The sequence below is a fragment of the Haliotis rufescens genome, unplaced genomic scaffold (genome assembly GCF_023055435.1).
Source record: "Haliotis rufescens isolate VD_foot unplaced genomic scaffold, xgHalRufe1.0.p SCAF_21, whole genome shotgun sequence".
In the NCBI taxonomy this organism is placed as follows: Eukaryota; Metazoa; Mollusca; class Gastropoda; order Lepetellida; family Haliotidae; genus Haliotis; species Haliotis rufescens.
Window position 1 is genome coordinate 4891766 of NW_025963902.1, and position 26242 is coordinate 4918007.

A 26242-nucleotide genomic window follows, 5' to 3' on the forward strand; every position below is an offset into this window, starting at 1 on the left:
AGACAATCTGATCCATAATCAAAATCTTTTATGTAATATAATAGTTGTTATCTAACAAAGTGCATCAAATCACTTGAGCACCTTGATTAAAAACATGAAAAGATATGGAAAACATCTGTTGACGCCCATTTGACGGTGCACATGCTCTGCAAGTCCTGCAATCGGTACAGCAGTCTCCATGTTGTTTATGAATGGAATGTTGATTTTGTTCCGAGATTTTGATTTGACTATGCATAGTGAGTGAGTGAGTGAGTTGGGTTTAACGCCGCTTTTAACAGTATTTCATTTATATCGCAACGTGTCAGCTTAATGTGGGAGGAAAGCCCGAAGTGATGCAGGTCTCAGACGTTTACCACTTTGGTGAAACCCACAAGCACAGTTATGGTGCTGACAAACCTAGAAACATAATCAGGGCGAACCGGGATTCGAACCCACAATCACAGGTTTCTGGCGTGCCCAAGGGACGCAACTCTGCCCAAGGGACGCAACTCTGCACAGCGAGGACTATGCATAGACTCGTTAGTCCAGCCTAGTTCGGCAAGGCTGGAAACTGGGCTTTTATAGTCAGTTAACTCCCTTGCCTCTGGATGATGGCCTCAGTAACAATTTCTAGCTTCAGTCTAGCTTCATATATAGCCTCAGCACCAGCAGGTAAATCTCCCAAATCTAGCTTCAATCTCTATATATCTAGCCTCAATCGCGATACAGATCTAGCCTCATCATCAACATACCTTGCCTGCATATCTGTCAGTTTGCTCTAATTTTATAGTCCAAATTAAGATATCATCGATCCTATTTAATTTCTCATGGACTTTTTCCTTCATAGCGGTGACTGGACTTTGGTCACACCCTGTACTTTGTCTCCATGGTGATCAGCTCTGTGTAAAGAGATATGAGGTAAAACAAAGTCATGTGTGCCATGTTCAGCCAGCAGTAACACTTGCCACTGGAAGTTCACCGGAATTTGCCGCAGTTTGCCTGCATAAATAAAATGTGTTGAACTGTGGGATTGGAGCTCTGACTGTCGTAAGTCTGTTTTAAAGGATTGGAGCTCTGACTGTCGTAAGTCTGTTTTAAAGGATTGGAGCTCTGACTGTCGTAAGTCTGTTTTAAAGGACTGGCGCTCTGACTGTCGTAAGTCTGTCTCAAAGAATTGGAGCTCTGACTGTCGTAAGTCTGTTTAAAGGATTGGAGCTCTGACTGTCGTAAGTCTGTTTTAAAGGATTGGAGCTCTGACTGTCGTAAGTCTCTTTTAAAGGATTGGAGCTCTGACTGTCATAAGTCTCTTTTAAAGGATTGGAGCTGTGACTGTCGTAAGTCTGTCTTAAAGGATTGGAGCTCTGACTGTCGTAAGTCTGTTTTAAAGGATTGGAGCTCTGACTGTTGTAAGTCAATGCTTGGGCATAGAAAATACTACTTGAGTACAGCAGCTATGACACCCCTATGCTGCAATTAGGGTCTGGGTAAGAGACAGTTCCGCCATTCTTTTAAATCAGTGAGTTTGATTTAACACTGCTTTGAACAGAATGCATGTAACTTTTCTCAGATTTGACAAACTGACAAGCGTGAATTACTATTCCTAGACTGACGACAGTCATAGCACTAAGATCATGTTATAGAACAGGCATAGGCCTCCTGTGCAGTTCGTCATCAGTCCTATTATCACAGAACACCCACATCTAAACGGTTGTAAGGTATTCACAATAATGACTTCATTTCATACTGTATCATGTATGTAAATACAAGGTTACATGGAAGGAGTTAGGAAGATCATTAGCTGACAATTCTGGAGGAAGATCATTAGCTGACAATTCTGGAGGAAGATCATTAGAGCTGACAATTCTGGAGGAAGATCATTAGAGCTGACAATTTCCGAAGAAGAATCAGCATCTCAATATTGAGATAATCTCATCCAAGAGATCCGATTCCTCATGTGAAAACAATGATGCCTAGCCCAGTGGAGCTGTGGAGCTGTGGAGTCTTGGGAGTCTGGGGTAGGTGATTCATGATGATTCATGATGATTCATGATGATGCTTGTCTGCCATGTCTGGTTGCCATGGATACCATGAAGTTCTACAATCTTCCTGTTCAGTCGCTGTCGGATCCTTCACTGTCGATGATGCCCTTCAGTCCGGCTAGCCTCATCTTCAGGGGAGTCATCTTCTTTTGGGGAGATGGACTCGGGGTCAGGCCACGCTTCTTGTAGCGACTCTGAACCTTCCGTCTCGGAGCGCGACCTGAAATAGATGCTGTTGGAGTAAGTTGGAGTGGGTATGGTTTAATGCCTTTTTGAGGTGAGGTGAGGTGAGGTGAAATGGGGTTTAACGTCGCGTCCAAGATTATTGCACTTATATAGCGACATGCATGTACGTGTGTGTGTTTGTGTGGCTGCTTGTACTAGTCCAGACTGATGCCAATTTATAGTGCTAGCTCACTGAGATACCATGCCGCAGTTTAACATGATTGCCCCACTCAGACACAGTATACTGACTCCCAGCCGACCAGTCCTTGTTTTAGCCCCTTAATGCCGAGCGCCAGCCAGGGTAACAACAAGTACCATCTTTTAACATCTTTTGGTATGACGCGACCAGGGATCGAACCCTGGACCTTCCGCTCTCCGGGCGGACGCTCTACCACTAGACCACGGAGGCGGTCGCCTCTTTGAGCAACATACCAGCCGTATTACAGCGGGGATCCCCTAAATGGGCTTCACAAATTGTACCCATGAGGGGAACAGATCCTCGGATGCAGCCACCTACCGGAGTCGGAAATGATGTTGTCCGTGTCAAGCTCAGCTGCCTCTTTCTTCAGCTTCAAAATCTCAGCCTTCTTCATACTAGGGGCACCTGGAGGGGGAACACACATGTAAAACAATGTAACCATGTCTCCCTATAAACATACATTTATACCTACATATGTACATATAATACTATAGTTAAAGTAATACCCTGACAGATTAAATATAGAAATAGGGAAGAACTTGGAGTTCTTTAACTTCTTTTTGAGTAGTGTATATAAATCACCACAACCCTGACAGGCCCCCGCCTACAGTTTGTGATTGAGTATGGTTTTACGCCAATATTCCAGCAATATCCCGGCAGTGGACACCAGAAATGGGCTTCATACAAGGTACCCATGTCGGGATCATCACAACCCCAACAGGACCCCTCCCTACAGGACCCTTACCAACAGGACCCCTCCCTACAGGACCCTTCCCCACAGGACCCCTCCCCACAGGTCCCTTCCCCACAGGTCCCCTCCCTACAGGACCCTTCCCCACAGAACCCCTCCCTACAGGTCCCCTCCCTACAGGACCCTTCCCCACAGGACCCCTCCCTACAGGACCCTTCCCTACAGGACCCTTCCCCACAGGACCCTTCCCCACAGGACCCTTCCCTACAGGACCCTTCCACACAGGACCCTTCCCTACAGGACCCTTACCAACAGGACCCCTCCCTACAGGACCCTTCCCTACAGGACCCTTACCAACAGGACCCCTCCCTACAGGACCCTTCCCCACAGGACCCCTCCCTACAGGACCCTTCCCCACAGGTCCCCTCCCTACAGGACCCTTCCCCACAGGACCCTTCCCTACAGGACCCTTCCCCACAGGACCCTTCCCTACAGGACCCTTCCCCACAGGACCCTTCCCTACAGGTCCCCTCCCTACAGGACCCTTCCCCACAGGACCCCTCCCTACAGGACCCCTCCCTACAGGTCCCCTCCCTACAGGACCCTTCCCCACAGGACCCCTCCCTACAGGTCCCCTCCCTACAGGACCCTTCCATACAGGACCCCTCCCCACAGGACCCCTCCCTACAGGACCCTTCCCCACAGGACCCCTCCCAGGCCCTTCCCTACAGGACCCTTCCCTACAGGACCCCTCCCGGACCCTTCCCTACAGGTCCCCTCCCCACAGATCATCACAACCCCAAAAGGTCCCCTCCCTACAGATCATCACAACCCCAAAATGTCCCCTCCCTACAGATCACAACCCTGACAGGTCCCCTCCCCACAGATCATTACAACCCCAAAAGGTCCCCTCCCTACAGATCATCACAACCCTTAGAGTTCCCTTGCCAACAGATCATCACAACCCCAAAGGATCCCCTCCCTACAGATCATCACAACCCCAAAATGTCCCCTCCCTACAGATCACGACCCTGACAGGTCCCCTCACCAAAGATCATTACAACCCCAAAAGGTCCCCTCCCTACAGATCATCACAACCTTTAAAGGTCCCTTGCCAACAGATCATCACAACCCCAAAAGGTCCCCTCCCTACAGATCATCACAACCCCAAAAGGACCCCTCCCTACAGATCATCACAAACCTGACAGGTCCTCTCCCCAAAGATCATCACAACCCTGAAAGTTCCTCTCCCTACAGATCATTACAACACTGACAGGTCCCCTCACAACAGATCATCACAACCCTGACAGGTCCCCTCCCCACAGATCATCACAACCCTGACAGTTCCTCTCCCTACAGATCATCACAACCCTGACAGGTCCCCTCCCCACAGATCATCACAAACCCGACAGTTCCGCTCACAACAGATCGTCACAACCCTGACAGGTCCCCTCCCCACAGATCATCACAACCCTGACAGGTCCCCTCCCTACAGATCATCAAAACCTTGAGAGTTCCCCTCTAAACAGATCATCACAACCCTGACAGTTTCCCTCCTAACAGATCATCACAACCCTGACAGGTCCCCTCACAACAGATCATCACAACCCTGACAGATCCCCTCCCCACAGATCATCACAACCCTGACAGGTCCCCTCCCAACCCCAACAGATCCCCTCCTCACAGATCATCACAACCCCAACAGATCCCCTCCTCACAGATCATCACAATCCCAACAGATCCCCTCCCAACAGATCATCACAACCCCAACAGATCCCCTCCTCACAGATCATCACAACCTTGACAGATCCCCTCCTCACAGATCATCACAACCCTGACAGATCCCCTCCTCACAGATCATCACAACCCCAACAGATCCCATCCTCACAGATCATCACAACCTTGACAGATCCCCTCCTCACAGATCATCACAACCCTGACAGATCCCCTCCTCACAGATCATCACAACCCCAACAGATCCCATCCTCACAGATCATCACAACCCCAACAGATCCCCTCCTCACCCTGCATCCCCTTGGTGCGCAGGATCTCCTTGATCTTGTAGATCTTGGAATCATCTGTATCGCACCCCAGGAGCTCCACGGTGTTCCGCAGGAAGATGCCAGCACAGCGACAGATCTTCCTCAACTGGGTCAGCTGGGAGTTGTCACCTCTCTTGTTCTGCAACATCACAATATCACACTGCCAGGAAAAGAAGCTGAATACAGACAGCTGAATCACCAAAGAAATAACCAAGATAATTCCACTATTAAAGTTGCTTCATATTTATATTCAAGTATGTTTCTTAGAAAAAATGTTCAATAATTATGTTGGTTCACTATACCCTTACTTGATAACAATGGCAAACAACTGTTAGTTTGTTTTTTTGTTTGTTGTTTAACACCACATTCAGCAGTATTCCACCTATATGATGGCGGTCCGTAAATAATCGAGTCTGGACCAGACAATCCAGTGATTGATATCATGAGCATCGCTTTATGCAATTGGGATATGATGACATGCATCAACCAACTCAACATGGTTGACCACCCGATCCCATAATCGCCTCTTACAACAAGCATAGTCGCCTTTTACAGCAAGCATGGGTTGCTGAAGCCCTATTCTACCCCGCATCTTTGCGGGTCGCAAACATACTGTTTGTTTGGTTGGGTTTTTTTTGTTTAACGCCGCCATCGGCAATATTCCAGCTATATGACAGCAGTCTGTAAATAATCGATTCTGGACCAGACAATCCAGTGATTGATATCATGAGCATCGATCCATGCAATTGGGATACGATGACATGCACCAACCAAGTCAGCGAGTCTGACCACCCGATCCCGTTAGTCACCACTTACAACAAGGATTGTTGCCTTATACAGCAAGCATGGGTTGCAAACTGATGGATTGGGGATGCAAATAAACATTATTACTGCAGTGTTACAAATTTGTAATATTTTTCACTTCATAATATCAGTGGAATTTGCTGCTATATACGGTAAGGATTCTGCCCAAAAGGTAATTGCTGGCACGTGGGTTTAATCATGTTAAATGACTCCAGACTGCTTGTATGTGTTGATGTGGTCTCTGACAACACCCTTTGGTGATGAAACACAACTTCCAAACATCCCATGTCTTGTCCAGTAGCTTCACAGAATCACAAGGTGTTTCTGCACTTCCCTCGTAACTCCTACCTTGGACTTGGCGGTTGCTTTGTTGTTCAACTGTTCCGCACTGACTGCGTCCAATGAAGACATGCTGTCTTCGGACCTCACATCCACTGACCCCTGCAATAAACCAATACAAGTTGATTAGGTTTTACTGTCCATTCAAAATGAAGGATTTGTTGTTTTTAGCCAATCAAAGGTCAGCTTTTTAAAGCGATTTGGCTTCATTGTCAAACTGGTGGCTATAGTCATGACTTTACAGTTAGATTATCCTGTTTAGAGGAGTGAGTGTGCAATTTGGGTTTAACACCGCTTTTAGCACTATTCTAGTCATATCGCGGCGTGCCAGCTTAATGTGGGAGGAAAGACCGAAGTGATGCAGGTCTCAGACATTTACCACTTCGGTGAAACCCACGAGCACAAGTATGGTGCGGACAAACCTAGAAACATAATCAGGGCGAACCGGGATTCGAACCCACAATCATGGGTTTCTGGCTTGCCCAAGGGACGCAACTCTGCGGCGGCTTAGACAACTGGGCCACCTGTGCCTCCCCTTGGAGGAGAAGAAATGCAAGAGAATAATTCTTAATTTGCTGAAAGAAAGAAACAACTGAAACCCAGGGTGTAAAATATACAAAACATGCACAGCCATTACTATTCATCATTCAGAACTGCCCATGTTCATCGTTTTTGAGATACCGAAGTAAGCTGTCCTGAATGCTTTGCTAGAGAAATTAGAACTAAAAAGCCATACCTGTCAACTCTCACGCATCTCGCGTGAGTCTCACGCATTTATCACCTATGTCACGCTCACACGCAAGGTTGGGAAATTCTCACGCATTACATGTAAAATGTAGATAAAAATATTTTGAAACGCTTTTCTCTTTCAATTTATCACGATTGCAACCAACACGGCGAGACTGGGTTCATTCTTTCCCCTTTCGTGCAATTACTTGTTGTTATTTCAGAATACATGCTCTCTAAGGCCATTACGATGGTTTCAAAATCATTTAAAACCAGTTTTCGCCGGGGATGCTTAGCCCCCTAAATTGAAATTTAGGTCGCTTTGGCCGTTTTAGTCACAACTTTGAGGCCTGGACATGATAACCTCCAAGCCATCATGACCATTGATTCAGTAAGTCCAGGGAGGTAACTCTATTCTGAGACTGGTTAGAATAGATAAAAGTGACCTAAGCTGATTGTAAGAGGCAACTTAATGGATCGGGTGGTCAGGCTCGGTGACTTAGTTGATTGCTTGTCATCATACTCAGATGGTGTGGATCGTTGCTAATAATATCAACCACTAGACTGTCTGGTCTAGACTTGATTATTTACAAGCCACCGTCATGTAGCTTGAATACTGAAGCAATCAGGCCCAAACTTTATCGTTTTCAGAAGAATGTAGTGTGATCCTGACGACTGTTTACAAGACCAAACAGAATTTAACTAGCCTCAGGCTCCAGGCTAGTCGCAGACCGTTGAGTGAGTGAGTGGGTATGGTTTTACGCCACTATATTCCAGCAATATCACGACGGGGGACACCAGAAATGGGCTTCATACATTGTACCAATGTCGGGAATCAAACCCGGGTCTTTGGCGTGACGAGCGAACGCTTTAACCACTAGGCTTCCCGGCCGCCCCGCGGGCTGTTGAGTGTGGTGTTTAACAACAAACAAGAAAACACTTTGCTCTCATTCCCGATTCTCGAACAAAATCTGGCCTTGTCAACACAGTAGTTTATCGCCTTGCCACAAAGGATTTCTTAAGAATCTAGTTACAATGTTTGATAAAAAATAAAAAACAAAAACAACAGCAAAAGAAACCATAACAATAATAACCAATGGTTTTCAAAATTCCACTCACCAAAGAAGGTGGTTTCACTGAACTCAAGGCATCATCACTGTCAGACTGGAAGGAAGAACAAAAACATAACTTGGCATCATCACACAATTAGGTAAGTGAGTGAGTGAGTGAGTGAGTGAGTTGGGTTTAACGCCGCTTTTAACAGTATTCCAGTTATATCACGGCGTGTCAGCTTAATGTGGGAGGAAAGCCCCAAGTGATGCAGGTCTTAGACGTTTACCACTTCGGTGAAACCCACGAGCACGGGTATGGTGCTGACAAACCTAGAAACATAATCGGGGCGAACCGGGATTCGAACCCACAATCATAGATTTCTGGCGTGCCCAAGGGACGCAACTATGCACAGCGAATCGCAGCGCCTTAGACGACTGGGCCATCCGTGCCCCCTCACACAATTAGGTCTTTGAAAGGCATTTAGAAATGATACACATAAGGAAGAATATATGGATGTCAACTTCTTTATAATGACGAACACAACGTTTCGGAGTATGGCAGGTGAATGAATGCTATGAGGCAGAGAGCATATATATGTACATGTACCTATCTGCCTAGTGCTTGGGACTTATTGCTTTGATCTTTGTTGGTGCTAATCACCTAGCTGGCTTCAATTTTGCCTTTTCCTTATGTCTATTCCTTCACCAATCTCATTAAAATCAGCTCTTTGTTCCCGCTATCGCTGAATAAAGATCTGAGGACATCCCATTGCGGGTCACGTCAGAACGACCTTTCATCTGACCAATCAAAGCGTCGCTTACCAGATCGTGAAAGTGACAGTTGGAATGTGTTTTCTAATCATGCAACCTTGAAAACGTTAACACGGGGTATTATAAACGACAGTTACGACTCGTACGACTGATTCCGTCAAAATTATCGTCAATCTCTCGCTTCCACGGGATAAACATTTGAACGTGGGAAGCACTGCCATACAATCTCAACCATATATTAGACATTTCGTAATGTTCATTTGTTCAATTTTCAAAATCCCAATCAAGAAATGTGTAAACATATTTTTCAAGCGAGGTCTGAATTTGAATTCGCCAGGTTGAAACAAGTGCCGTAAAGCTCGAGAAAGCTGCCTTCTAATTGGCTGATGTCGACTTCTTGTTTGTCATTTCAGTAGTCGGTCGATGTTCGCGAAAGGTCGTTATGATGTGACCCGTAATAGGACGTCCTCAGATCTTTGTTTAGCGGCAGCGAGAACCTTGATCTGATTTTAATGAGATTGATTCTTTCACCTATCAGTGCTAATTACCCCCGGCCTCCCGTTTGCCCAGTGTCCATTACCTATTACTTATCTATGATACTTCAGTACTGGCTTCCATACTATCAGCGCTAATTACTGTAAAGTGTTGGCTTCCATTGTCTATTGCTTATCACCTATCAGTGTCATTCACTGTTGGCTCCCCTTGTTAGTTTCTACCCTTTGTTATTTTCCACCTTTTGTTATCTTATTAATTTTGTTGTCCTTACATGTACATAGATATGCTCTCTGCCTCATGGCATTCATTCACCAGATGAAGGAGTAAGCATATACTCCGAAACGTTGTGATCCTCATATTAAAGAAGTTGACATCCATGTATTCTCTTCCTTATCACACAATTACACACTTATTCCTGACATGGAATTAACAGGATAATATGGCACATACAATAGTTTCAACAATCCATGTGAGATGAACGTTCAACACCACTTGCAAGATTATTGTATCGTACGATGTGCACGCGTGTGAGTGGCAGTGTGTACTAGTCCAGACTAATGTTGATTTTAGAGTGCTTGTCCTCTGAGATACCATGCCGCAGTTTAACATGAATACTCCACCCAGACACAGGATACTGACTCTAACACGACCTGTCCTTGTTTTATCCCCTTAATGCCTAAGGCCAGGCAGGGAAACAACAAGAACCATCTTTTAATGTCTTTTGGTATGACATGGCTTGGGATTAAACCACTGACTTTCCGCTCTCTGGGCAGACACACTATCCACTACGGCGGTCAACTCTCTCTGTGAAGCACCACGAAAACAGATCAGCAGGATAAAGAACACACGATGATCGCCTAATCTATGGTAATATCACCTTACATCTTTTCTAAATGGATCGCAATGTTCTGTCTTAAGAGGCAACTAAAATGAGGATCCCATATCATGTGTAACCCAGTCGATTGTGCGCCATCATATATCATTACTCATGGTATCCACCACTGGTCTGTCTGGTCCAGACTGCCACTGTGATCTCACTCACTCACTCAGAACAGGCTGCAATTAAGCACGCATTGACCTGAGTACACCAGTGATCGATTCTGGCAGTTCGGGTCAGTTACTTGCTGGAGACACATGGACATTCTTCTTTCAATACCAAATTTAGAAACATCTTCATGAAATATTGGACAGTCCATGAATGCCGAGAAGGCAACTGATCTGAAACCTTGCTAAGGGAAGCAACTCTTCACAGCAGAGTATAGAGTCTTAGATGACTGTGCCCCTTTGTGCTAATATAGACATTCCCAGACAGACAATATGGAGGACTAGGTACCCCTGTCTATTCAGGACTCCCACTCTGAGATTACTATTTTCTTCATTGATCATGATCTGTTTTGCAATCAGTCAAGACTATATTTGACTTTCTCAATATACTTGATGCTAACATATTTCCTTTCCTAACTATTTCCATGGTTACAGCTTGTGCACACATATAACCATGACAACAGATGTCATGCAAGCATGTGGAGATAAACAGTTTTATGTTTTCAGATCTGAGGGTGTTATTGAAAAAGAAAAGTACAAACAATTTTCCATTGTACTCTCTCTTCATGTGAAGCTGATGTGAGACAGGTATAACGTCTCTCCGGAATACCATGACATCGAGGCAGGAATGTCATGACATCGAGGCAGGAATGCCATGACATCGAGGCAGGAATGTCATGACATCGAGGCAGGAATGTCATGACATCAAGGCAGGATTGCCATGACATCGAGGCAGGAATGTCATGACATCAAGGCAGGAATGCCATGACATCGAGGCAGGAATGTCATGACATCAAGGTAGGAATGTCATGACATCGAGGCAGGAATGTCATAACATCGAGGCAGGAATGTCATGACATCGAGGCAGGAGGCAGGAATGTCATGACATCGAGGCAGGAATGTCATGACATCGAGGCAGGAATGTCATGACATCGAGGCAGGAATGTCATTACATCGAGACAGGAATGCCATGACATCGAGGCAGGAATGTCATGACATCGAGGCAGGAATGTCATGACATCAAGGCAGGAATGTCATGACATCAAGGCAGGAATGCCATGACAAATCTTACAGCAAACAAGTCTGACAAAATGGCCGTTGAAGCGGAATTTCAAAAGCCGTGTTTGGCAATATTTTCTGCTGTGCAAAGATATAACAAAAGTTTCAAGCAAGCTGTGTGGAACAATTGTCACCATTACACAACATCAGCTCATCTGTCTGGATGTTCTCCAGTGAGGTCACAGATGGGCATAGAAATACGAATACAATTTCAGTCAAACTTTTCCAATATTCTCGAAAATTGATAGCCTGCAGGCCTTGTGCTGAACCAAATCACACCTGCCTTGACATATATATTATCAAGGCCGTTTTGGATTGATAAGAATGAAGGACTTTGTCGCTTTCTAGGAATTGTAAAACCAAGAAACAAATTTCCTCAGAGAAACCTCTTACTACTGACTGTGTCATGCTACGTATTGTATCGTGAAATTTCTGTATCGTCACAACTCTACTTACCAAGCATTCATATGCAGTGAAAGATTTCCATGAGCAAATCCCATTTAACAAAGTTATCAACCAATCAAATTCCAGCAAAAACACCGTTTCATTTTACAATATCCATTAACACCGTTTTGTCAACCCACCTCTAATGCTGATCCTTGCTTTGGTGTAGAGAGCCCAGTTCTCCACACTTCATTGTTTTTAGAACTGACATGAGAGCTCGCATCACTGTCCCCCTGTATGGAGTTTATAACACTACCTTGTGTTTGAATAATGCTGCTGACGTCAGACTCTCCACCACTGTTAATATCAGAGTTCCCTCCCCTTGACACACTACTTGACCTTGAAGACACACTGCTTGATTTGACTTTTGATTGTTTCTTTGACTTTGAATGTTTTTTCCCCAAGATCAACAAGTCTAAACTCCTGACACCGTCCTCATGGGAAGCACGGTCTGACTCTGCTTCACTGATTTCATGAATTTCCTCCTCTGAATCTGACGGACTCTTTGACGTTTTCGTTTTTCCCGCCTTTTTTGACGGACTTCGTTTTGACTTTGTAGGACTAACTGACTTCATGAGACTTAAGCTTGACTCATTTACACCATCTTCTGAAAAAGTTCTGCTACGTGTAGACCTGGTAGGACTGACATCCAACTCACTCACACTCTTCCGCGGAGAAACCCTCGTTGGTTTCGGATGATTATCATCACTAACACTGTCATCTGACTCCACCACAACTGGACTTATTTCATATTCACTATCGCTATCAATTTTAGCCTGTTTCTTGGCTTTCCTGTTCCTGAAAACCTCCTCTTCTGACACCGACATATCCAACTGTTTCTCTTTTCGTTTAGATTTCTTTGACATTTTTCTTATCCTACTCTTCCCTTTGGGTACATCCTTAATCTGAACACCCAAACCATCACCACCGGAATTATTTAATCCAATTCTTATGGGCAACACTCTTTCGTAACTACCTTCAACACTACTTCCATTAACAATTTTTTTCAGAGACTTCTCATCGTCGGATTCAAACTCAGAATCGGAGGAATCGCTGTGGTGTTTCTGGGCCACAGTCCATCTCCTTGCTCCTTCAGAGTCGTCCTCGATGCCACTGCCTTTTCTCTTGATCACCAGCTTCAGTGGTTTATGCTCACCATCAGAGATTTTCATCGCCTTTGCATTTTTCTTAATAACAGGACTGTCAGTCTCATAACCAACCTGCCTATATTTCCGTTTTCTTTTCTTTTTCTTAACAGGTGGTTTCTCGACAGATTTTTTCTTAACTGACAGTTCCTCCTCAGATATGGGAGCATTATCATTGTTCTTTGCTTGACCTCCTGAGGGCTTCAGAGGTATGTTGTCCTCAGAATCGAAAGAATCAAATTTGTTCAACTTGGTGACCTTTTGGCTACATGGAGTTGAACTTTGGCGAGATTTTCCATTTCCAACTTTCTTCAACTTCTTAACCATGGGGTGTGATGACAAAGCATCTCCATCTACTTCATCAAGAGAAAACATGACCACATCATCCAAATCTGAAGAGGACATCTTTTCTGATTCATTTGTCAATTTTTCTGATTCATTTGTCATCTTTTCTGATGCATTTGTCATCTTTTCTGATGCATTTGTCATCTTTTCTGATGCATTTGTCTTCTTTTCTAATGCATCTGTCCTCCTGCTAGCCATACGCATCCAGTCAATCTGATCATCAACTCGCTCCAGTACAACGGTACAGGTCTTCACATCAAAACTCTCACCTTCCAGGATCTTTGCAATATTTCTCTGTTCAAATTCCTGGAATAATCCTCGCCTATTCTTACGAATGGTGTTATCACTCTCCGTTTCTGATATCGAAAACACAGACTTTTCTTTCAAAGAAGGATCCGATGAGAATCCTGGCGTCTCATCATCAACATCTTTCAAGAGTTCTGAAAAGTTTATTTCTTTCACTTTCCTCTCATATTTCTTGTAAGATGAAAGAGTCTTTTCCCTCTCAATATCTTCCAAGACCTCAGAAACATTCAGGGAATTCTTCCGGATACCAGATCGCCTGCGATACTTGCCACTTGATGTCAAACTCGGACAATTTCTTCCATCATCGTCCTCATCATCTGTTGAATCCAGACTCGTCACCTGCAGGACAGTCTCCTCATGAATCATCTTCTTTACCTCTTCCTTCGCCTCCTTCTTCTTCTCCTTCCTCGGTGAGGTCCTAGTTTTTGTGGATGGCTTGACAGTCTTGTGGAGTTCCGCCTCAACGATGGCTGAGTGTTTGCTCAGGTCTACATTGACCCCGCTATCTTCAGAAGCAGCATCAGAGATCTTGCTGGACACCGACTCAACCCTACTAGATGTGGACTCAAGCTCACTCTCAGAATCAGATGACAAGGCATAGCTTTTTCTCTTACATGATCGTGATGTCTTTCTTTGTTCCTGTGGTGTACTGACCTCGATATCAATCTGCAGACGATCATCATCGGAATCACTCAGTTCATCTTCACTAAAAACTTTCTGTTTCTTGGATGCTGGCTTCTGAACTGACTTTTTCTTAGGACGTGTATTCTCCACATCGGAGTCTTCGTCCTCAGACTGAATGGCTTTCCGCTTTCGATTTGTTTTCTTCGGCACAATCATCCCCACATCGCTGTCTGACTCCGAAGCCAATAGTGCATCTGACCCTCCATCTTTATCGGAGTCCATCATGGCTGTCATCACCTCACTGATGCTCAGCCTCTTTCGTGTCTTGTTCACTGGTGTAAATTTCTTTGTTGGTGTAGACTTGTCAGATTTTCCTTGCGAGTTCACTTTTTTTCTTTGTGATGTGTTCTGATTATCAGAGCTCATTTTCTTGGCTGGTGAAGGTTTAGAAGAATTTTGTGGGGTCTGTTTACGGGGTGAGACTGACCTACGTTTGGGCACCAAACTTATTTTATCTTGACTGGTTTGTTCTTTCTGTTCATTGTCAAAGTCGATTTTTTTTCTGCCCTTAGACGTTTGTTTTTCTAGCTTCAATGGAACTGACTTGGAATGACCACTTTCATTGCTTTCCGTGGACTGGATCTCAAAGTCTTCATCATTCTCGTTCTGATGTCCTGAATTGCTGTCCTCCTCAGTTTCGTCGTCATTATCAGCAGGCTTTGGAAATGTCTTTTTCTCCTTTTTTGGAGATTTACCACATTCACCAACCTTTGAATTACTGTCAGAGATGTCGGTTGGACTTAACAGTTTGCTACCATCGTTAGTTTCCGATTTTCTTCTGGGCAGAGTCCGGGCTTCTGTTTTCTTAACAGACGATTTTCTGGATGACTTGTCTTTGTTCTGAAACAAAAATACAACAGAAATCAAGGGCAAGGTCAAGAAAAATGCATATTGTATATTTCATGACACTATCATGGGTCCGCATGTCTCCTCTGCTCCACACACCCCTTCCTCTTCTGCTCCACCAACCCCCTTCCTCTCCCCATCCACCCTTCCTCCTCTCTCCACCCACCCCTCCCACCTCTGCTCCACCCGACCCTCCCTCCTCTCCCCACCCACCCCTCCCTCCTTTGCTCCACACACCCCTCCCTCCTCTGCTCCACACACCCCTCCCTCCTCTGCTCCACCCACCCCTCCCTCCTCTGCTCCACCCGACCCTCCCTCCTCTGCTCCACCCACCCCTCCCTCCTCTGCTCCACCCACCCCTCCCTCCTCTCCCCACCCACCCCTCCCTCCTCTGCTCCACACACCCCTCCCTCCTCTGCTCCACCCACCCCTCCCTCCTCTCCCCACCTACCCCTCCCTCCTTTGCTCCACACACCCCTCCATCCTCTGCTCCACCCACCCCTCCCTCCTCTGCTCCACACACCCCTCCCTCCTCTCCCCACCCACCCCTCCCTCCTCTCCCCACCCACCCCTTCCTCCTTTGCTCCACACACCCCTCCATCCTCTGCTCCATCCACCCCTCCCTCCTCTACCCACCCACCCCTCCCTCCTCTGCTCCACACACCCCTCCATCCTCTGCTCCATCCACCCCTCCCTCCTCTACCCACCCACCCCTCCCACCTCTGCTCCACCCCTCCCTCTGCTCCACCCACCCCTTCCTCCTCTCCCCACCCACCCCTCCCTCCTCTCCCCACCCACATCTGCTCCACCCACCCCTTCCTCCTCTACTCCACCCAACCCTTCCTCCCACATGCCCATCTCCCCTTACCTCTGTCCGTGTGGGATCCCCCTGGGTGAAGAGTTCGTCCAGCACACAGCTGACCAGTTCCTTGAGCTTCTGCTTCTCCTCATGTGACAGCTGCTTCTTGGTGTGCTTCTCGTACGCCTTCCTCACCCCCTTGGTGGTCAGGACACTGCAACACAGAGGTGGCACCATAAACCATGGGTAGTTTGGTTTGTTGTTTAAGGTCGCACTCAGCAATATTCCAGCTATATGACGGCGGTCTGTAAATAATCGAGTCTGGACAAGACAATCCAGTGATTGATATCATGAGCATCGATCCACGCAATTGGGATCGATGACATGTATCAACCAAGTCAGAGAGCCTGACCACCCGATCCCATTAGTTGCCTTTTACGACAAGCATAGTCGCCTTTTACGGCAAGCATGGGTTGCTGAAGACCTATTCTACCCTATTCTACCCCGGATCTTCACGGGTTTGTTTGTTTGTTGTTTAATGCCACACTCAGCAATATTCCAGCTATGTCACGACGGTCTGTAAATAATCGATAATTGACCAGACAACCAGTGATTGTTGACATCATGAGCTTTGATCCACCCAATTGGGATCGATGACATGCATCAACCAAGTCAGTGAGTCTGACCACCCGATCCCGTTAGTCGCCTTTTACGACAAGCATAGTCGCTTTTTACAGCAAGCATGATTTGCTGAAGACCTATTCTAACCTGGATCTTCACGGGTATAGTCTACTTGGATAATCAGAGGTTTCAAAGCAAAATTTCCAGCTATATGACAGCGGTCTGTAAATAATCGAGTCTGGACCAGGCAATCCATTGATTAATATCACGAGCATCGATCCACGCAATTGGGATCGATGACATGCATCAACCAAGTCAGCAAGCCTGACCACCCGATCCCGTTAGTCACATCTTACGACGAGCATAGCGTGTCAGGCACATGGTTTGAGGAGAACTCTTATGTTCAGTGCTGACAGAAGCAGAAACACGATGATATACCAGTCATCTCACACGGATAGTGTGATAGTGAGTGGAACAACTCAGAACATTCTTTCTCTATATCCAGGGATTTATCAAGAATACCAAACTCAATGCCCCTTGTCATGCAAATTGGGGAAAATCATAATTGAATCAGGACCAGACAATTAATACGACCAATACGATTAATACGTTCTTAATACAACAGCCTTCTGTACAGTTTCTTAATACAACAGCCTTCTGTACAGTTTCTTAATAAGACAGCCTTCTGTACTGTTTCTTAATACCACAGCCTTCCATACAGTTTCTTAATACCACAGCCTTTCGTACAGTTTCTTAATACAACAGCCTTCCGTACAGTTTCTTAATACCACAGCCTTCCGTACAGTTTCTTAATACAACAGCCTTCCGTACAGTTTCTTAATACCACAGCCTTCTATACAGTTTCTTAATACCACAGCCTTCCGTACAGTTTCTTAATACCACAGCCTTCCGTACAGTTTCTTAATACCACAGCCTTCTGTAAAGTTTCTTAATACCACAGCCTTCTGTACAGTTTCTTAATACCACAGCCTTCCGTACAGTTTCTTAATACCACAGCCTTCCGTACAGTTTCTTAATACCACAGCCTTCCATACAGTTTCTTAATACCACAGCCTTCCATAGTTTCTTAATACAACAGCCTTCTGTACAGTTTCTTAATACCACAGCCTTCCGTACAGTTTCTTAATACCACAGCCTTCTGTACAGTTTCTTAATACCACAGCCTTCCATGCAGTTTCTTAATACCACAGCCTTCCGTAGTTTCTTAATACCACAGCCTTCTGTACAGTTTCTCAATACGACAGCCTTTTGTACAGTTTCTTAATACAACAGCCTTCTGTACAGTTTCTTAATACCACAGCCTTCTGTACAGTTTCTTAATACCACAGCCTTCCGTACAGTTTCTTAATACCATAGCCTTCTGTACAGTTTCTTAATACCACAGCCTTCCGTACAGTTTCTTAATATGACAGCCTTTTGTACAGTTTCTTAATACAACAGCCTTCTGTACAGTTTCTTAATACAACAGCCTTTTGTACAGTTTCTTAATAAGACAGCCTTCTGTACAGTTTCTTAATACAACAGCCTTCTGTACAGTTTCTTAATACAACAGCCTTTTGTACAGTTTCTTAATAAGACAGCCTTTCCGAAATTTCAAGAAAAGTCTCACACTAACAATGCAGAAAATCGTACTGCTACTCATCCTGTGATTGCTTGTCAGTATTGATCATGGTGAAGTACAAGGCCGGATTGAACAACGCTGCTTGTCAATAACACAGGATTGTCATACAGCATCATGCTAATGTGAGCAAGCTTTGCAGGAATATTGATGCACAGAATTTAATGCTTGTTATTGATCAGTGATCATTACAACCGGTACTTGACTCAAATGCAATAACTGAGAAGAATTCCTTTTCTGAAAAACATATTCATAAAGGTCTTTTCCATCTGTTTAAGGGAACCAGGTGGCGAATATATAGAAATTATAAAACCAGACCAATATTAATACAATATTAATATCTTGCTTTACAAAACAACTTTTACAGATTTTCATGGTCAATATACAACAAGCACGGAGACAAAAGAAGGACAACATATTGCCAAAGAAGTCTCGCCAAAGAAATTAACAAAAATACAGGCAAATTATCCACATTTTCAATCATGTCAATCGAGCTCAAATTCTGGGTCTGACTCATCAAAACAAAAACACAACTTAGAATGTAGGAATTTAAAAAAAAAAAATTAAATAGGATTTTGCTCATCATGCTAATGATAATAATACCTACAACGTCTTAAAACACAAGTTTCTTGATGTTTACCATCAAAAGCATCAGTTATTTTCTACAGTACTTTTTACTGCTATAACTTATAAAAATTGTGACAGATATGGCTTCAGTCAACGTCTTCAAAATAAACATGGCAGAGAATCTGTTGTTTGTCTATGTTGGTTGGTTTGTTGTTTAACGCCACACTCTGCAATATTTCAGCTATATGACAGTGGTCGGTAAATAATAGTCTGGCCCAGACAATCAAGTGATTGATGTCATGAGCATCGATCCACGCAATTGGGATTGATGACATGCATCAACCAAGTCAGCGCGCCTGACCACCCGATCCCATTAGTTGCCTTTTACGACAAGAATAGTCGCCTTGTAAGTATGGGTTGCTGTAGACCTGTAGACCTGTAGACCCTGTAGAACCCAGATCTCCACCGGTCAGTTGTCAATGTATACCAGTATTCAAGCACACAGCTATCACAGTCTGTGACATTAGCCACCAGCCGTAAACCTGAGTCAAGTCATATTTCTTTCATTCTAGCATGTCTGATATAGATGCAGGACAAATATTGGAACTGACCATTATTATCTTATAGATTTATGAATCTGCTGAGATTCATAAACCCACTCAGTCTACAGAACAATTTCAGTTAAAATTATAAAATTATAAAATTAAAAAATGTACCCTTTTATAGCATTCCACTCGTAACTTGTGTTTTTGACGAGTTGATTTGTATTTTATTCATAACAGGACCAATATATAGAGGAAGAGACTTTAAAGCTTACTTACATTATTTTATTGTATGTCAACAATTCTGAAATTAAGATTTTGAAATCATTTTTTCCCCAAATCGCCTGCCTAGGGCACTAGTTTGAAATCTGAAATGAATCTCTGTAGGCCCTGTCTCGATGAGTTGATGTGTCGTCGCATAGCATAGAAATATTTTTATTACCAAATCTGTTATTTAACACGTTTAATGTACTGTGAATATACAATCATGCTAATTTCATGGCATCAAATTAATTACAGTCTCATGTCTAATATTAATATGATTGACAGCTGTGAATGTGAATTTTAATGTGCCAAAAGAAGCTTAAAATTCCTACATAACACATTTACCTGCTATAACAAAATTATTCAACCAAAAAACTTGGAATTAGGATTTCTACATATTAAGACAGTAGTATCCTGTATTTGACTTGACGTTGGGATAAATCTAAGAATCTCATTCATACCTATTAAGCAAGGGACACAATTGCTGATTGGTCAGTTGAAGCCCTAATATGTCACAGTACTCTTTTGTTGAGAAAAATGATATGACGTCATCCATTGTTCATAACATCACTGATTTATTACATCACGTCATGTGAACATTAGGCTGCCTTCGGTGACGTTTCTCTACAGGGTTGACACTTCAAACATTGTTTTTATTTTCTCTTAACATGTCAATGTGTGCTACAGTAAGCCACGGTTACAACAAACTCAAAGGGACCACTAACTTTAGTTTGTTATAACCGTAGTTCGTTATAAGCATATATACAGCAAATAGAAAAAGAAGTTTGTTATATCCGTCAGTTCTTTATAAGTATTTAGTTATAAATACAGTTTACTGTATGTGGAATAACCTACTTGAAAGTAGGAATATTCAATATTGGGCCACCGATAACATGCATCAATTATATTCACGACAACCCTCTTTTACTCAAGGAGAGCAAAACAAGGGAGACAACTCCCACTCTATCCTGAACCCAGCAAACCTGTGCTAGCTCATGGATATCTTATTGATAATATAGAGTTACATTTTGGCTGGACTAACGAGTCTGTGCATAGTCAAATTAAAATCGTGCAACAAAATTTACGTCAGGTACGTAAATTGCCATGCAGAGTTTGGTCAATAGCAGGATTTGCAAAACGTGTACGGTCAAGTCAGCGTCAACAGATATTTTCCAAATCTTTTCATGTTTTGGCCAAGGTGCTCTCCTGATTTGATACACTTCACAAAGTAAGACCGGTTTTATAACAATACAGATTTTGATTATCGATCAGATGATCTTGACTGGGCACCGACAATTTTTTTTAAGCAAATGCATGTGATATGAGAGGTGGAATCTGATTGGTCAAAAAGAGGGACATAGAAGGGACATAACTAGCAACAGCACTGGTGGCGCTAGAAATCAAGCCCAGAAATTCAAGCCCAGCTCGGCAAGGGTGAAAACTGGACTTTTACAGTCATTTAACTCCCTTGCCTCAGGAAGATGCCTTTTATGATCCTGGGGCTATGTTGTAAGTTATGGTCAATGTTAGCCATAGCAGTTATTTGAACAAATGTTTCTTCGTGAAATCCAACGTAAGCGAAGGTAAATCCATATCAGGGTTTGTTCCATGCAGCAGGGCAGAGGAATCACACACCCCAGCATATACTGCAATAAACGAATCTATATTGTACATGTGTTGCCAACAACAATGGAGTCAACAAGCCCGAACTAGACTCTTGCAATCATTTTCAGTAGATTTTTTTGTTATAATTTAGCTGAGCTAGCTATAGCCTGCAGTGGCGCATTTTAGAGCAAACGCTAGTTTACGAAAGCACTTTTATTTTTTATATATTTTTTATTTCGTTTTTCTCGTAATTGAAGTAGATAAAATGGTTATTAATGGGAACTAATATACATATATTATTTTTTTGGTTCATTAATTTTCATTATTATGCACAAGAATGCAGTTTATTAGGAACACATCCAAATGTCGCCAGTGTTAGGGTAGGTTACCCCGAACTCTATCCTTAACCCTTGGATCCCCTTTACGATAAATCACCCCTTTACGATCATTGGGGATCCCCTTTACGATTAATCACCCCTTTACGATCATTGGGGTTAGGTACTCGTTCAGTGGCTATTATAGATTATATAGCGGCTCCTAATATTCTTCACACTAAAACGTCGAGTAAAAAGGATGAAATGGTTTTGTGTCGAATATTTTGGCTACTGGAAACTGTCCTGGAACATTCACACAAGCCACTTTCACCGGCTACATTTTTTCAGTACTGATTCACAAGCGAACTCACTGTTGTGTCGTCACTAGTCATGTTTATTCCATCCTCGTTCCTTACTATTATCCACATCATCCTACAGTGTTCCCTACCACACTTTTCTGTCACAAAAATCACCTGACGAATTATTAAATACCATGTCATTCATGCGTACTCGCGAGTGCGACGTCTGACGCCGTTTTCAGTTCGCGGCATATCAGCTCATTCCTCACCACTTGGTATCTTGTAGATTACGGAATGGGACGAGTGTGCCAAATGGCATCGGGATCATTCGTAAGTGTCCGTAGACTAAAGTCACGAGACACAATGCCTACCCGTAACCTTCGTAAGCGTCCGTCACCTATTCGACCCTTTTCGTTCAGTTCCGTAACGTCATAGGCATGACTAGGTAAATTTGCACCAAGTTTAACAGTGTGGACGTAGCTCAGTCAGTTAGCTGTCAGGCTAACAATCCGAAAGTCGCGGGTTCGCGTCCGACGGATTCTTACAAAAACTGGTTGCTTGTCTCGAGACGTGTGACCTACGGCAGAGATCGTCCTCACGAGAAGTTGTGGTACTGTATTCTAAAGGTGCATTTTGTATGAGAATCTTTAACAGCAGCATATCTAGTGATACTGTTTGGGGAACCAGAGTTACCTATTTGTATAACAAGATTCTGCTGGCTACATGATTGTGAACGAAAATGTTCCTGCAGTACGCAAGTACCTGTGCCGACAATGACCCCATGAGCTTTATCAATGTTACATCAGGGTGACAAACAAAAATAGTTAAATAGAGACCGGACTAATTAGAGAATAACAAACAAGCTATAAGGAATTAAGGATTATCTGTCCCGAGTGAATGAGTGGTGGTAATCCTGAGCCTTTTGCACTGGACTTACAGCATTCATTCACGAGGGATAGATAAGCTGTAGCTGCGAATTTTGAGTAGGTTATTCTATATATTACACATTGACATTATATAGGAGAAAGGGGGTGGTCGGGTAGCATAGTGGTTGAAGCGTTTGCTCGTCACGCCGAAGACCCGGGTTCGATTCCCGACATTGGGGACAATGTGTGAAGCCCATTTCTGGTGTCCCCCGCTGTGATATTGCTGAAATATTGCTAAAAGCAGCATAAAACCATACTCACTCACTCACTAGAAGAGAAAATGAAAAAAATGTATGGAATGTCAACCCTACAACGGACCTTAGGTCCGTGACCCTACAGACAAACTTCACCGAAGGCAGTCTATTGTTCAGATGACGTGGCGCTATTAGTTTGTGACGTCATCAACAATGAATGACATCACATATTTTTTTCAACAATGAAGCTTTATGTAAGCATATGGCTTAAACGGACTAATCAGCATTAAAAATAGCTAACAAGCACACTTGCAAAAATCGGAAATATATCACACAATCATTCTTAGTTTCTGACTTTAACGTTTCATTCTATTCTAAAATGACATAATTTTGAATGCCAGATCTTGGTATCTTAGGAAGACTGCCTTGCAAGGTATGGAATTGAACAAGTGATGATATCTACATATATTTCTAGTAAGCAAAATGGATCTGCAATAGAGTTGTCTTCAATCTCATTGTGAAAGCTGAAGTCTACAAGGAAAGGTCACTGGTCCTTCCTGAATTGTAAGTTTTGGACCAGTGGACCTATGTTTATTTCGAGCCCTGGTAATTGTGATGTTGATCTGCGGCTATATCCTGTTAGGTGAGGTGAGGTGAAATGGGGTTTAACGTCGCGTCCAAGATTATTGCACTTATATAGCGATGTGCATGTATGTGTGTGTTTGTGTGGCTGCTTGTACTAGTCCGGACTGATGCCGATTTATAGTGCTAGCTCACTGAGATACCATGCCGCAGTTTAACATGAATACCCCACTCAGACACAGTATACTGACTCCGAGCCGACCAGTCCTTGTTTTAGCCCCTTAATGCCAACCGCCAGACAGGGTAACAACAAGTACCATTTTTTAACGTCTTTTGGTATGACGCGGCCAGGGATCGAACCCTGGACCTTCCGCTCTCCGGGCGGACGCTCTACCACTAGACCATGGAGGCGGTCTATCCTGTTAGGCTTACAGGATACATATCTTGGCACAGGATTTTGAGACAAACGGCAAAAGGATATGTTTATGCCTTTATCAACTTTTGATAATACACGTATAACTATATCTCTACCAAATTTGAAAAATACGTAAACTGGCTAGTGACCCGTTATTGCCAAACCCACATTATAGCATGCGTATGATCACTTGTTTACATTTGCCTATTTTCATTAGAATAGAGAATTAATTATCCAAAAATGATCAAAATTGGGGAGGTCATATGACTAATTCATGTGTAAACAAAGATCCAACAATACAATGATGCAAAATTAGTTGTCATTGCTTACAATCTCTCACTTCTTCCCAAAAATATGATTTTAAAACCCAAGTGAGCAACTTAAAAAAAACGCATAACCTGAACATATCTTAAATCCATAGAACATAGTGTGATAGATGAGAATGTGTCGACTGAATATGGGGAATATTGGTTTACGTCCATTGACAGAGGACAACTTGATAAAAGCTATTCTTTTTCATTTTAATGAATAAAATATTTGAATGTGACAATAATCAATGCAATCTGTATATACAAAAGAGTGCAAATGATCATGTGGCATGTGCTGTTTAGACGATGTCGATAACTGTAAGGTCAGTTGACAGGAAAGTTGTATTTCCACCGTTTTGAAGCCCTCTTGTCAAGCAATAACAGACATCGAGTCACAAGTTTTCCACATAGAGAAACAAGTGACTTGTTCACAGATTCACAAAAATCAGAGTTTGGGTACCGTCAGTTTTATACACAGAATATTCAGTGTTAGAAATTGGCACTAGTCCTGTAGTCCTTACCAAACTGCCCAACAGTAAAGGTATCCTAAGGACTAGTAGAAATTGGTCAATTTCAAGGGTTTTGCTATATGTTATCATTATAAGGACTAGTGGACAAAAACTGTTAGTTTCTAACCCTGATATTTCAGAAATAACAAACAAGATGGTTTTAACTAGACGTGGACAAGAGGACATTTTGGATGACAATGTCCTAGAAAATGAACAGCCCTGAAACCTGGTTTCGGCAGATCCCTGCTACATCATAGTGGCAAGAAATGTGTGCATCTCTACAGTTATGTATCATATTAGGTATAAAAACATTTAATCGGATACACGAAGCAGCCAGTTGGTACAGACACACTTGACTGAGTTCATACAACTTCAGGGTAATTTGGCTGTGCAAATTCGCAATAATGATGCATTTGGATAGGAGATGACTTCCTAAATTATTCTAATCACGAAAAACATAGGAATACAGGAAAACTAATTACACGGTCTTCCTGACACTCTCAACAATCATATTTTAGCATAATTATGACAGTACACTGTACACATGTATTGAAATTGAAGACTTCTCAGGTTTCACAATTTTGTAATAGTTATATTCATTCAGATAAATGTTGACATCGATCGTTGATGTTCTTATCGGGCAATATTTACATTCGACCATATGACTGCGAGATGTTTGCCATGCTTTAGAATCAATGTTGTGATATGCTGCGCTTGTCACGATCGCTGACTTGTCACGTCATTTCGTTACAGAGTGAAATCTTATGGAAACTGTTTCATTTATTAATACATCTGAAAAGCCAAGTATCTTCAAATACTAACCTCAAGTCGGATTCCTTGATCAAATTTTTCACAAACTCTTCCATTTTTGGCGCGTGCTGTTATCACACAGAACACAGTGGATCATTCGTTCATGGATGCTACAAGCGACTTCCGCTCAGAAAGCCTACATGTTGGCCTCAAATGCTGACTTACTGCAGAGAAAAAACTGACAACATATATTTCACGAATATGTTATTATGGTACGGTATGTGACAATTACAGAATTTTAGAAACGTTGGGCGATAAAGAACTTGAATTTTGTCACCAGCCGAATGTAAACATCTTCGGTTTTACCGAACCGGTCCCTTTACTTGACTTTCTTACCTTCATGGCTAAAGATGTACAGGGGCCCTATTTGGGTATTTCTATCGCGTCGATGAGGTCCATCAGACACGGTGTGATTGTAAAAGATATACCCCCCAAAATATCTAGCCAGATATCATCTAACATATAATTTTATGCAATTTTATTATAGTGTTTAAAAAAAATACCACAGTTGCAATTTTATTAAACAAGTGTTATCAGAACTACTCATATCTATTTCATAAAAAAAAGAAAAATCATTTTACAGAAATAGGTAGGAGTATTAAAAAATGAAAAA

The 26242-nt window shown here is 43.1% G+C and overlaps 1 protein-coding gene across 1 annotated transcript; it reads right to left on the bottom strand.

Annotated features, from left to right (window-relative positions):
- Nucleotides 1–481: 481 nt before the first annotated feature.
- Nucleotides 482–25943, bottom strand: LOC124133377. The gene is made up of 8 exons (XM_046497762.2): nucleotides 25642–25943; nucleotides 16104–16248; nucleotides 12050–15229; nucleotides 8164–8208; nucleotides 6328–6420; nucleotides 5158–5314; nucleotides 2761–2847; nucleotides 482–2238 (listed from the first exon to the last, which is right to left on the bottom strand). The coding sequence occupies exons 1-8, from the start codon at nucleotides 25683–25685 to the stop codon at nucleotides 2090–2092; spliced, it is 3900 nt and encodes a 1299-aa protein (XP_046353718.2). The 5' UTR covers nucleotides 25686–25943; the 3' UTR covers nucleotides 482–2089.
- Between the last annotated feature and the right edge of the window lie 299 nt (nucleotides 25944–26242).